Consider the following 14,832-nt stretch of genomic DNA (forward strand, 5'->3'; position numbering starts at 1 on the left):
CACTCACACACTCACAGCAAGAAGAGCAATATGACAAGAATGTAGAGTCAGGAGAAGAAGATGAAGACGATGAGGATGAGTTTTATGATGAGGATATGCTTTATAACAGTGCAGAGTAGTAGAAGTGCAAGACGCTCTTTCTTGATGGAAGTTTTATGTTGTGTAACTAGTGCACATATTTTTCAGCTCTGATAATTTTGGGTATACTTGTGTTTTAATTTTGAGGATATTATTTACCCATAGTCATATTATTCTAGTTTGGTATGGTACTTGCCTTTGTTACCTCTAATACCTGTGAATAAAAGTGGAGCAATAGAGCGAAACAGAAATTTCAGTGTCCCAGGCCTATGTTTGATAGGGTTAATGCTATTAATGCTAATTTTGCTAATTGCCCAACATATGCAAGTTAGCATCCGGCATTTTCTAAGTGCTGGGGACCCATACTGTACATTTCTAACTTAAAACTTTGGGGTACTCAACATTTCCGGGTTCACATTGCTGGCAAGTAGACTATGCCGTCATGTGCTGTACTTGTGCCAAGTTTGAACAAAATTAGACCATTCATGTTCAATGGCCACCAGTCGGCCATATTGGATTTGATCTTGGGAAAAAATGGCGTTCAGATGTAAGCCATCATTCATTATCTGTGTGCCAAGATTTAACAAGATCGGTAAATGCATTTCCGAGCAATGGTTGAAGACATGTTCAATATCGGGGTTTTTTTTACAACTAAAATGGCCGCCAGTCTACCAGTCAGCCATCTTTGATCAGTTCGCAAAATAAAGTGAGGTGCATGTGTACGCAATCATGTTCTCTGCTTGTGTCAGGTTTGAACAAAATCGGACCATGCATGTTCAAGAAATGGTTGGGGACACGTTTAAGTAACAAAATGGCCGCCAGTCAGACATCTTGGATCTGAACTCGAAAACCAATGACGTGCATATGTAAGCCATAATTTAATATGAAAATACGCATTGCGTAGAGTGAGAGCTTCGTCGACAATGGTCAGTCGATCGAGTACGCAGCCCTCGCAAACATCTGTAGGCCGAGTAACAGGATGTGATGTATATAGTAACAGGTTGTGACATTTAGTAACATAATGTGACGCTTACTAATAGGATGTGACGTAAACAGTAACAGGATGTGATATATATAGTAACAGGATATGATGTATATATAAAATCTTAATCAGTAAGGTATTCTTTTTGTATTTGGCTTTGAAACGGAATATTTTTCATGCAGGAATTATTGATTTTAATCACCAGGTGAAAATAATTTATCGGTCACGCCAGACCAAAGCAAGATCACGCGAGCAAGATGGCGGATCATGGAAGGGACATTTGAAATGACAACATGAAATTTTATTCCCAAGGGAATGGGGAATGACAGTGAAATTTTGAATGGATTTACATATACATGCAATTGCCATAGACGTTCGCTTACGAAGCTCTCTATCAGTGTGCCAAGTTTGAACAACATCGGCAAATGCATGTCCGAGAAATGGTTGAAGACGTGTTCAACAATCGAGGTTTTTAACAACTAAAATGGCCGCCAGTCGGCCATCTTTGACTGCATCGCGAAACAAAATGATGTGCATGAAGGAGCTGCGCTCCAACGCGAGTCGAAAGAATTGACGCGACCAAAGACGGAATTCGTCCGAGTTGCTTTATTGAAACAAAACAGCTCAGGTATTCTGACAAAAGCCCGTTTATCGGGCAGCAATATATATACACATTTATGTCGGGAAGTTTGCCCGGCAAAAGCTATACCGGGCATGCCCGGGTGTCAAGGGCGAGCCTTGGAAAGGCGAGTCTGGACCTGCCCGGGCGTGTTTGGCTGCGGCCTGGCAAGTCGAGGTTGGGCGTGCCCGGGCGCTCTGGACGAGCACTGGAAAGGCGAGAGCGGGCATGCCCGGACGCTCTGGGCGAGCCCTGGAAAGGCGATAGCGGGCATGCCCGGATGCTCTGGGCGAGCCCTGGAAAGGCGATAGCGGGCATGCCCGGACGCTCTGGGCGAGCCCTGGAAAGGCGATAGCGGGCATGCCCGGACGCTCTGGGCGAGCCCTGGAAAGGCGAGAGCGGGCATGCCCGGGAAAGACGAGACCGGGCGTGCCCGGGAGGTTCGGGCGTGCCCGGGAACAGTGAGTCCGGGCATGCCCGGGAGAGGCACGTCTGGCCGTGTTCTTGCCGGTGCAAGGCGATTGTGTGCATCCAGCGGTAACCGCTACATGCATATGTATACCATCATATGTATTGTCTTTGTGCCAGGTATGAATACAATCGGTCCATACATTTCCGAGATATGGTTGTGGACGCACTGATGCACAGACGGACGGATGGACAGACGATACCAAATCCATAAGCCCCCGTTTCGGACTAAGTCCATCAGGGGCTTATAACTTAGGATTAACTTTTTGAATGCACCAGGCATGCCAAGTCACAGACAAGGTTTCTTATATCTCAGCTTGTCTTAACTGAGACAAAACATCCCCATAACACGTCACATTTTGTGACATTGCATGGTTTCTACAGTAGTAATATTGCTTTCATGCAAGTAATGTATGATCCACTCATGATTCTGTGTGGTCCCATAAATGTAATGTTATATGACAAATGCATGTTGACACATAGATTCTTTTATTATTTGGACCACAATTTGTACTACATTCACAACAGAACATACTGCCCATTATAAGATCGTATTATCATAACGTATTGTTGCGGATCTCCCGAAGCCGGTCGACGTACAGAGGTGGGGGGGGGGGGGGGGGGGGGGGGGGGGGTTTAACCCCTTTTCTCCCTCGGGCCTTCGTGTCCACCTGTCCACGAGGCCGAGTCGCCACTCCCTCAGCGAGCGTGAAAAAAGGGTATCGGGTGTCAATATCCATACAATTTACCTATGCCCTCTACCTGGCTTTACACTACCACCCCCTGTGGGCCTCGCAGTCCCACGCACGATGACCCAACCGGCCACGGTCAGAGCACCGCCCCCGATAGGGTGCGTGGCTCCGAAAACTCCTGCCTCCCCTTGAACCCGGCCGATCGGCCTTGCCACCAGGGCACGGCACCAACCATACAGTGCGGGGGCCGGAGGCACGAATCGTGCACGCCGGTCCTTGTGAGACCGACGCAGCACGGATTCCCTCCGGTTCCTGCTGCACACAACTCACCGGGGGCTCGCGTATGCTACCCGTCCCACTACGCGCTACCCCGGTCGGTGTCGATGCATGAGCCGCGTCCTCACCACGCGCAACCCACTCCACACTCGCACACCCAGGTGAACACGCGCCCCTCACACACTCCGTTACTGCACTCTCCGGTGCACACTTTTCTCCTACACACTCGCCCATCGCACACTCTGGTGCACACCACCCAGGTGCACACGCACCTTTCACACACTCCTTTACCGCACAACCAGGTGCACATGCGCCCCCCACACACTCCGTTACTGCACACTTCGGTGCACACTCTTCCCACACACTCTCCAGTGTGCATTCTTCCTCACTCTCTGGTGCACACTCTTTTTCACACTCCGGTGCACACTCTTCCCACACACACTCCGGCGTGCATTCCTCCACACACTCTGGTGTGCACTCTTCCTCACTCTCCAGTGCACACTCTTCCCACACACACTCCGGTGTGCATTCTTCCTCACTCTCCATTATTGCACACTCCGGTGCACACCACCCAGGTGCACTCGCACCTTTCACACACTCCTTTACCGCACAACCAGGTGCACATGCGCCCCCCACACACTCCGTTACTGCACACTTCGGTGCACACTCTTCCCACACACTCTCCAGTGTGCATTCTTCCTCACTCTCTGGTGCACACTCTGTTTCACACTTCCGTGCACACTCTTCCCACACACACTCCGGCATGCATTCCTCCACACACTCTGGTGTGCACTCTTCCTCACTCTCCAGTGCACACTCTTCCCACACACACTCCGGTGTGCATTCTTGTTCACTCTCCATTATTGTACACTCCAGTGCACACCACCCAGGCGCACTCGCACCTTCCACACACTCCAGTGTCGCACACTCCGGTGCACACCTTTCTTCCATGCACTCGGCCCTCGCACACTTTGTTGCACACCACCCAGGCGCACACGCACCTTTCACACACTCCTTTACTGCACAACCAGTCGCACACACGCCCCCCGCACACTCCGTTGTGCATTCTTCCTCGCACTCTGGTATTGCACACTCCGGTGCACACCACCCAGGCACACTCGCACCTTTCACACACTCCGGTGTCGCACACTCCGGTGCACACCTTTCTTCTACACACTCGGCCCTTGCACACTCAGCCATCGCTCACTCCGGTGCACACTCTCTCTCCACACACTCAACCCTCGCACACTCCGGTGTGCGTTCCTCTCTTACACCCTCGGCCCTTGCACACTCCGGTGCACACTCGGCCCTCGCACACTGCGGTGCACACTCTTCCCGCACACACTCCGGTGTGCATTCCTCTCTTACACACTCCGGTACGCACTCTCTCTCATACTCCGTGCCACCCTCACTCGTACACCGCACAATGGGCCCATCGCGAACGCCCAGGTCTCGCCTCTCTCCCAAGCGCGCCGAGCACCCGTTCGCGCCAAACACATTCGCGCCATTTTTACTCACCTCGGGACCCTCCTTCTCCGCCAGCACCTGCAAACCTTTTATTGGGTTAGCAAGCACGGCATCATGGTGCAAACACGAACTTTGTTCATATTCCATTACCTTCTCCCGTGATTTGCTCCCTGTCTCTCCCGTCTCTTCAGCCCCAATTATTTCTTCTAACTCGATGATCGTCGGCGCCCCTGAAATTTCCTTTTCCAACTCAACCCTCGCCGGCACCCCCAAAATTTTATTTTCCAATGCGACGATCGTCGGCCCCTCTACACCTCGCGTCGCGACTCCCATAGCCCCAGTCAACTTGGCTGTGCTCCGCTTTACCTCGCTCTCCACGCGCTCCCGGTATCGCTTCACCCCGTCGCGTACCACCGCGACCTTCCCACTCAACTTGCGCCCAATGTCCTCCCCCATTGTGTCCATCCGAGTAGTCATTTTATTCTTCTCACATCTTGCCTCCTTCTCCCGATTCATTTCATCCAACTTTTCGTTCATTTCCTGTCTTGACACTCCTATGATCGCGAAGAATTGCGTCATGAATGATTGCATGTCTTCAAAACTCAATTGCACAGCGGGTTTGGTTTCCGCCGCCACGTGCGAGGCGCCGCCATTTCCTTCACTAGCTGCCTTCAATTTCCTCCTCTACCAACTGTCCCTGTTGGTCTTGGGCCATTAATTCCTCCTCTGCTGCCCCACCGGCATTTGACCGCCTTGGCCAGCCATCGTACGAATTTAATATTGATTTTACAAACTAAATTTCGTTCGCTCATAATTTTGAGTGTGTGAAGCGCACTGTAGGTCCAATTATCCCACTCCTGACACCAATTTGTTGCGGATCCCCCGAAGCCCATCGACATACAGAAGGGGGGTTAAACCATTTTCCCCCTCGGGTCTTCGTGTCCACGAGGCCGAGTCGCCACTCCCACAGCGAGCGTGGAAAAGGGTATCGGGTCGATTCCACACGTACCTTTGGTGCCCATGCTGCCACGAAAACGGGGACCGGACCTCGCACAAGCCAAGCTAATCGAATACGCCGAGCGGTTTGCGTATCACGTGACTCGTGCCGTTACTTTTATTGAACCCGATTCGAGCGGTTCTATTCGTGCGATGCTAGGCCAATAGATGGAACTGACGGGGACGATCAAATAGAAGTAAGAATAGGTTTATTTACAATGTACAGGGTGAAAAGACAAAGAGTAGGCACTTAAGCAGTCGTAACTTATCCCCAGATACAGGGCCCACTCACTCACGCGGGGAAAAGGAGGAAGAGCAAGTTCGCGCGCCAAACGCGCCTTGCCGTCGGTCGCCCCCGGACAGCTCGCCCGGCGTGGCCCTCGGTTGTTCACGGCACGTGTGCTGGGAGCGCAGGCAAGGAGACCGCGCGTCTGTGGCTCCGGAATGGATCGTCTCCACAAGCGCGATTAATACAGGCAGCAGCAGAGCGCAGGGCACCGGGAGAGTTCATGTACAGAGACTATAACAAGCAACTCAATCCACTCGTGGTGGGACAATGCCTCTTTGATCTCCCACTCGTTCTGCTTCTCACCGTTTCTCACATGGGGGGCTTGGGGCAGGGTTTTTATATGGCCCCTCCCCGGCCTTACCCGAATGTTCCATGCCCCTCCTCTCGTTGCCGTGGTGAGCCAATCCCCTCGAGCTCTGATTGGCGGCTCGCTGCTTACCGGCCACTCCCTGCAGCTCCTCCCTTCGGCCTTGCCAGACTTGGTCCAGGCCGAGCACATGGCATTCTAGCCCAATTGAGGCCTACACTTACTGGCCTGCTCAACGCAAAACTAACACAGGAAAGGAGACTACGCTTACATTTACGAAGAAATAACTGAACTACAACGAGGCTACATGTTGTGGTGCGTCTACCTACGAGGGGGGTTATCCTTTATTCACAAAACCGCAACAGTATTATGTGACGTGGTACAACTCCTGATTGTACTTGGCGTGTAATCGATCATTTCAGCACAAAATTAGCGAAAAGTGTGGACGGAAAGAACAGTTAAAACAAATAAGAAGTAAATACTGTAAATGGTAACTGATCCACCATGAGGAAAGGGAATCTTTCTCTTTTTCTTTTTCTCTTTCTCTTTCTCTTTCTCTTTCTCTCTCTCTCTCTCCGGATCAATTACCATTTAAGTTATTTACTTCTTATTTGTCCTGATTCTATACTTAGCTCGTTTTAACAACAACATAATTGTTCTCAACTCACCACACAAAGAAACGAGTCGTTGGTGGCTCTCCATTCCGCGCAATGAACTTTTAGTTTTATTTTTAGTGACTTTACCATGTTTTCCTCCTTTCTGGACCACGAGGAATCGAGGGTAAAGATAATCTTCCTTCCTGTGTCTGATCGATTGGAACTGCCCCATGCCGAACAGCACTGCATACTTACATCCCAAAAACAGACTTCAGAATGAATAATTATAACGATGACGAGATGTAAATACAATTTAACGCTTCGCTCGACGAGGATGAGTAACAAAATGGCGTCTTCCGGACATGTGATCACGTATCCTCCAATCACGATCGTTTTCGCTCAACCCGAGTTTGTCCGAGTTTGGGGACAAACAAGAAACCCTTTCAGTGCAGCAGAAGACCCGCATGGAGACCAAGTGCTACATTCTGTCTGTATACACCATCTTACAACCTACAATAACAAGCATGAAAGAAATATTAATATAATAGACTGCATTAAAACCAAAAGACATTTCTCTTCACTTATAGTTATAACATCAATCATTCACATTGCAAATCGTATCATGTCCACAGTCTTCCCCGATTCCAATGCTTGTACTTGTACGACATGAGGTTGTTTGATCGTATTAATGAAAATAGCTTCGTTTTCGCTAAGTTTCCATCATCGTTGGACGGGATAAAAGGTTGTAAAGGTGAAAAGGTCACAAGGTCAAAGGTCAACTCAAGGTCAAACTTCAAAAATCATCAATTTTCATCTGAAAAGCCATCAATTTAAATCAGATTGACTTGGGGATTGAACAGCATTTGCAATTTGAGTCACTAAATAGGGAAACGAACTAATTTTATTTTTTTAGGTCAAAAGGTCAAAGGTCAAATTTCCAAAATCATCAATTTTCATCTTAAAAACCATTAATTTTCATCCGATTGACTTGAAAATTGAACAGCATTTGCACATCGAGTCACTAAATAGGGAAGCTAACTATTTTTGAGGTCAAAAGCTCAAAGGTCAACTCAATGTCTAACTTCTAAAATTATCAAATTTCATCTAAAAATCGTCACTTTTCATCCTATTGACCCGAGCTTTGATCAAGATAGTCAATTTTTCACGGTTCCCGATCACGTTTTAACTCGTTTACCTTCTCAAAATGGCTATTGCCAAAAACGAATACTTACGAGCTATATTGTCATTGTCTTGTCTTGCGACAATGAGATAAGAAAACGTAACAATTAGCCACTGAATTAGTGAAGGGAAAGTCAGGTATTGTTTGGCGGTGTATAAGAACATAATAATCAGTAATACCAGTCGTCTCTTTCATAATTGTTGAAAGACGGTTTTTTTCAGTTGCCATTGCTTAAATAGAAAACTGAAGAAAGTATTATTTATTCATTCATAGTTTATTTGAAAAGCGCTTTTAAAAATACAGCACAAGTTATTAAATTCCAGGCCGTTGCTAGGAGACGCGTCTACACTTCGCTTACGTTACGGCCTACTTCACTTTTCCATAGCATTGACGCCACAAGTGTTCCAACATCCGTTGAGAGAAAGAAATATTTAGTCCTTTACACTTACGATTAATTTTTTTTTTTCCGATGGAAGAGGACAAGGAGAGTGGACGGGTCAGCATTCCCGCACGTGTAAGCTTGTACAGCATATTACAAATTTTATTCATACCTCCATTGTTTAGTGCCAATGACAAATCTTATTTTACACACAATAAAAAATAATATATAATTATGAACATGGAGGAAGAGATAATTATTCTGGAACCCCAGATATGTTATGTTCCTCGACTTTCCAGATTATTATCGTGCGCAGTTTTACGATGAGAATTATAACTATCATACTCATAGAAATGTTGCATCCTTTAATATTGATACTTGAAGAATGTGTACATAATATACGTATATATTTCATTAATAATAATACAAATGAAAAGAATATCCATGGACTGGTAAGAGCGAAATAATGCAGAGAGGCGTCGCATAGCGTTAGTTACCCCTGAAGCGGCGTGGTGCTACGCGCGCTTGCTTGTACAACAAGAAGGAAGCGGACAACGCGGTGAGTTTAAGAGTCTTTTTTAAACGAGCTCAACTGTAGCACTGGCGCGCTCCGGGCTGCGCGCCCGGTGTATATCCCGCGGCCACGCCTACCCCTCGGGCGTGGCCGCCGCCCACTTGGTGCGTGGAATGATGCCCTCACGCCAGTGAGCTTTCGTGTCCGCCACACGCGCCCCCCCAGAATTCCCGCGCACCTGGAGGGCCAGTTTGCGGGGCAAACGGATGACCCGGCCGAAGCGCCCTCTGGCGACCGGCGGCGTCCGGGGTGCAGGGATGCCAGCTGGGATGCCTCCGGCTGCGCCCGGGATGGGTGCAGGACCGGGGGGTGGCGTGCCGGCGGGCCTGGGTGGTGCCGGGGGTCCGCCCGCAGGGGGGCGGCCCCGACGCGGGGGCCGAGCCACCGGCGGTGGGTGTTCCACGTCGAGGTGGACCGGTTTGAGGCGATCCACCGAGATGCGGTCGGGAGTACCGCCGATGTCCAAGGTGAAGTGTTTCACCCCGGTCTCCAGCACGTGGAAAGGCCCGTCGTACGGGGGCCGCAGTGGTGTCCGGTGGGCGTCGTGCCGGACGAAGACGTACTCCGCGGTGCGAAGCTCCGGGGCGACGTGCGTAGGCGGGTGCCCGTGGTGCGCCGTCGGCACCGGGGCGAACCTCCGGGCTGTCTCCTGCAGCGCGGAGCGCTCCTGCGCCGCAGACCATGGTGCCGTGGGGTCGGGGAGGAACTCGCCCGGCACCTGCAGCGGTTGTCCGAAGACCAACTCTGCCGCGGATGCGCGCAGGTCGTCCTTGGGCGCCGTCCGGAGGCCCAGCAGGACCCAGGGGAGCCTGTCGACCCAGCCGCCGTTGCGGAGGGTGGCCCGGAGCGCGGCCTTCAACGAGCGGTTGAACCGCTCGCACAGGCCGTTGGCCTGGGGGTGGTAGGCCGTGGTTCGGTGCAGCTGGACCCCGAGCCCCTGCGCGACCGCCCCCCAGAGCTCCGAGGTGAACTGGGGGCCCCGGTCGGACGATATGTCTGAGGGGGCGCCGAACCGGGCGACCCAGGTGGCGATGAACGCCTGTGCGACGTCCGCCGCCGTCGTCGCCGCCAAAGGCACGGCCTCCGGCCACCGGGTGGTGCGGTCCACCATTGTCAGGACATGGGTGAAACCCCGCGAGGGGGGCAGAGGTCCCACCAGGTCCATGTGTACGTGGTCGAACCTTCGTTCCGGCACCGTGAAACGGGGCCAATGGGGCCTGGGTGTGCCGGTGCACCTTCGCGCGCTGGCACGCGAGGCACGTCCTGGTCCAGCCGTGGACGGCCTTCCGGAGGCCATGCCAGACAAACTTGTCGGCGACCAACCTCTGGGAGGCCTTCGTGCCCGGGTGGGACAGGCCGTGGATGGCGTCAAACACCTGGCGCTGCCAGCCCGCGGGCACGATGGGGCGAGGCCGCCCGAGGGAGACGTCGCACAAGAGGGCCGCGCCGTCGAATGGCACCTCGGTGACGCGGAGGCCCGTGACGGCGGTCCGCAAGGCCTGGACGCCGGGGTCGGCGGCCTGGTCCGCCGTCATCCGGGCATAGTCGATGCCAAGGTGGACTGCGTGGGCGACGGACCGGGAAAGGCAATCCGCCACCGGGTTGTCCTTCCCCGCGACGTGCCGGATGTCCGTCGTGTACTCGGACACGGCCGAGAGGTGACACTGCTGCCGGGCCGACCACGGCTCGGCAACCTTGCCCATCGCGAATACCAGTGGCTTGTGGTCGACGAAGGCCGTGAACGCACGGCCCTCGAGCAGATGGCGGAAGTGCCTGACCGCCAGGTGAAGCCCGAGCAACTCGCGGTCGAAGGTACTATAGCAGCGTTCGGGCGGGCGAAGCTGCCGGCTGAAGAACGCCAGCGGTTGCCAAGCACCACGCACCCATTGCTCGTGCACCGCGCCCACCACGTAGTCCGAGGCATCGGTGGTGAGGGCGATTGGTGCATCGGGCGCCGGGTGCGCGAGCATGGTGGCGTTAGCCAAGGCGAGCTTCGCGCCTGCGAACGCCGCGTCCATCTGCTCGGTCCAGGTAACGTCACCTTTGCCTGGCTTCCCTCGGAGGGCCTCGTGCAAGGGGCGCAGGAGCTGGGCGATGCGGGGCAGGAACCGATGGTAAAAGTTTACCATGCCCAGGAACTCCTGGAGCCCCTTGATCGTGCGGGGGTGCGGAAACCCCTTCACCGCCTCCACCTTGGCTGGTAGGGGGACGGCCCCGTGCCTGGTGACGCGGTGCCCCAAAGAATCGATGTCGGCGACGCCGAACCGGCACTTGGCGGGGTTCACGATGAGGCCATGCTGGCCCAGACGTTCGAAGAGCGTGTGGAGATGGTGAAGGTGCTCTTCGCGGGACGCGCTGGCGACGAGGATGTCGTCCAGGTATACGTACACAAAATCCAAGTCGCGCAAGACGCTGTCCATGAGTCGCTGGAATGCCTGAGCCGCATTCTTCAAACCGAAGGGCATCCGAAGAAATTCGAACAGTCCGAACGACGTGATGACCGCCGTCTTCGGGATGTCCTCCGGCCTGACGGGGACCTGATGGTAGCCACGTATGAGGTCCACCTTCGAAAAGAAGGACATGCCCGCCAACCGGGCGGAGAAGTCCTGGATGTGGGGGACGGGGTAGCGGTCGGGGGTGGTGGCGTCGTTGAGGCGCCGGTAGTCCCCGCACGGTCGCCATCCCACGCCGGGCTTTGGCACGATGTGAAGCGGCGACGCCCAAGCACTCTCGGAGCGCCGCACGATGCCGAGCCGCTCCAGCGTAGCGAACCCCGCTTTAGCCACCGCGAGCTTCGTCGGCTCGAGGCGGCGTGCCCGGGCGTAGACCGGTGGCCCGGCGGTGGGGATGTGGTGTTCCACCCCGTGCTTGACGGCCCCCGCCGAGAGGGTGGGCCGCGTAAGGGCCGGGAAGCTGGCGAGGAGGCGGGTGAAGTCGTCCGCTGCCGGAAGCGTACAAACTAACCTCGCCTGGACCGAACCGCTCAGCAAGCCGCTTGGCGAGCCGCTCGGTGAGCCGCTCAGTGAGCCGCTCAACGAGCTGCTCAGCGCGCAAGCAAGCGAGCTGAAAGTTTCAGCCTGGACGAGATGTCTGTTCTTCACATCTACCAACAACCCGTGTGCACAGAGGAAGTCCGCACCGAGTAGTGCCATGGGGACACTAGCGGTTACGAACATCCACTCGAAGCGTTGCCTTCCGAACCGCAGGGATAGTCAGGCAGATAGGTGTATCCATCATAAGAATTGTGGGTTTAGACGTACAAGCATGAAATTTGGCACAGTCATAGATAATAATCTAATGAATAATTCCAGATATGGACCCACCGCGAAAACGTCCTATGGTAGCCATGGCGGCCATTTTACAAAATGGCCGTTTTGACCGCGATTATTTTTTACCGGACGACACAAATGCTTCTTTATGTTCTAATGAAATGACTCTAGATACACATATATGCCATGATTGTATTCTCCAAATGACCACAATTTGCATTTGTGTTGCCAGCAATGTCAATTAACCCACCAAGCACTGTAACGGTAACTTATATTACTAGATAGTTCCAGTTTGATCTTGTTTATACGTCACAATTTTCTCCACCACACTGGCACAAAGCGGTACATTTCAAACTAGCTTGTTTGCACTTGCATTCCCTTGCAACCCCTTTTGCATTTACAACAAATCAGCTCCCTTGATGAAATGCTGGCTTCAGGAAGCATGGACCACAGGGGTATCCAGTTGTGGGGATCGATCCATCCCCAATCCCCAGGTGAGGGCAGATCCATAACAACCTTGAGCATGTTTCCCCAGCAGTGGCCACCCGTGTACACAGCCCTCTTGATTTGTTGTACCAGGGCTCCTCTGGTAGGGGGAATAGCTTGCATGGCTCGTCCTTTCTTCGTGAAGAGTGCCTGTCGAGCTTCGTCTATGTTGACGAGATTGCTGGTGCGATCGTAGAGAAGAATGGTGAACCGCTCGAGCACTGCCACAACGTCATCAGAGATGTCTGCTGTCCCCGTGGAGAGATGAACTAACGCTGGCGTCTATTCGTCAAATACTTTCCAGGTATCCCAGGCTGTATTCTTGCCCCGTGTATTAAATGACGAGACTGTGTCACACCCTGTGTATGCATGGAACATCGGGAGGGCCTGTGACTTATCTGGTCCGAGGAATGCTGCAATTTCATGTGCTGGAATATACCTGAAGTGCTGGCCTGTCCCAAAGGCCACCCAAAGCTCCTGGATTTTGAGTTTGGTTGTTGCTGCCACAGCCAATACCACTATATCTGTATCCACCGTACGCAGAAGAATTTTCTGAAATCCATCACGGACTGCATCCGCGAGATGTATCATCATTCGTGTATCAGCCTCCTCATGGTCACATGGGGCAAGATGACTGGTGTCGCGTGTGGGAATGCACGTCACATCTGAACCATCCGTGGTGACTATCTGCTTATCTGATACAAGATGTGTGATGTGTTTTGTCAAGAAGGCAAACAGTTCTGTTTTGTTTGCATCAATTCTCAGGAACTGCTGCCAATTTCCTGGAAGAACAGTGGATCCGTCAACTCCAACTCCAAAATACTTGGTAGACGGATTGGAACAAGGCACTTCTGCTGGGCGTTGGTAGAATAACCAACTCAAACATCGTGCCGTTTTGATTCTGCTGGGCATTGCAAACTTTCTCGTGTGATTTTTTGGCACAAAACGCACTTGTTCCAATCCGTCTGTACCTGCGCCTTTGATTGTCCAGGTTGCAGTGGATCCACTAGCTGATAACTCTTAGACATTTCGCTGTTCGAAACACCAACTGAAAAAAAAGATAACATACGATAACAAGTTGCAATAAATAAATAAAAACTTTATTTAATTTGCTAATTTGCACTTTATTTAATTTGCTAATTTGCACTAATTTGCATAAAAATGATACGTGGGACATTTTTTCAACTATTTAACATAGCAAATCATTTTCTACACATTTTTTCCTATCTATAGACACCAATGAGAAGTATATTTCGGGGGGGTGCACGAGACCCCTATCTAGCCACTAGACTAAAAGCGGCCATTTTGTAAAATGGCCGCCACGGCTACCATAGGACGTTTTCGCGGTGGGTCCATATCTGGAATTATTCATTAGACTATTATCTATGACTGTGCCAAATTTCATGCTTGTACGTATAAACCCACAATTGTTACACCTATCTGCCTGACTAGGAGAGGCAGCGCTTCCCGAATGTGCATATGGGTGTTCCGTTCGCGGCAAGCAACGCGGGGCCCCGGCCCGCGGTGTGCTTGTCAGACGTAGAGGCAGGGATAACGCTCACCTGTGCCCCCGTATCGCATAGGAAACGGCGCCCGGACAAGGTGTCCGTCATAAAAAGAAGGCTGCCGGAATGGCCGACGCACAGGGCCGCTACCGAGCGCCGGCTTTGTAGTTTCCCGACTTGCCAAAGGAGCACGGCGGGCAACAAGTCCTCGCCTTGTGGCCAAACCTGGCGTGGAAATGGCACCAGGTTTGCGGCGAAGGCGGAGGCCGCGGTTTTCGCGGTGGTGGTGGGCGTGGCTGTGGCGGCGGCCACGCGGCGTGCGTCAGCCTCGGGATCCCCGAGGTGTGGTGCATCAGCATCAGGGTCAGCCTTGGGATGCGCGGCGACCGCGCCAAAACTCGCCTGCGCGTCCAAAGCCGCGAAGAACCTGTCGGCCTCGGCAGCGAGCGCTCGGGGTTCCGTCGTCACAGAACCGGCCAACGCGAGGCGGACTCGTGCCGGCAGCTGGCGTCAAAATAACACCCGGAAAAGAGCGTTCGGTGTTTCGTCGCCCATCAATGACAGCATATGGTCCATGCGGACCGACGGTCGCGTGTCACCGAGCTCGGGGAGGTCCAGGAGGCAGTCGGCCCGTGCGTCCACCGTGAGGCCGAACGTGGCGAGGAGGAG

At 52.6% G+C, this 14,832-nt stretch overlaps 1 protein-coding gene across 2 annotated transcripts in view; it reads left to right on the forward strand.

The window, feature by feature from the left end:
• IFT43 (intraflagellar transport 43) overlaps positions 1–14,832 on the forward strand; it is a 120,771-nt gene that overhangs the window by 3,823 nt on the left and 102,116 nt on the right. The window contains exon 1 of one of the 2 annotated variants that reach the window (XM_078766777.1): positions 8,250–8,464. The exons of the other annotated variant lie outside the window; for it this stretch is intronic. Coding sequence (XP_078622903.1) covers positions 8,420–8,464 — 45 coding nt within the window. The 5' untranslated portion in view covers positions 8,250–8,419. Of the gene's footprint in view, positions 1–8,249; positions 8,465–14,832 lie in introns of those variants that run through there. 2 annotated transcript variants of the gene reach the window in all.

This window comes from Myxine glutinosa, chromosome 1, assembly GCF_964187855.1.
Source record: "Myxine glutinosa chromosome 1, kmMyxGlut1.1, whole genome shotgun sequence".
In the NCBI taxonomy this organism is placed as follows: Eukaryota; Metazoa; Chordata; class Myxini; order Myxiniformes; family Myxinidae; genus Myxine; species Myxine glutinosa.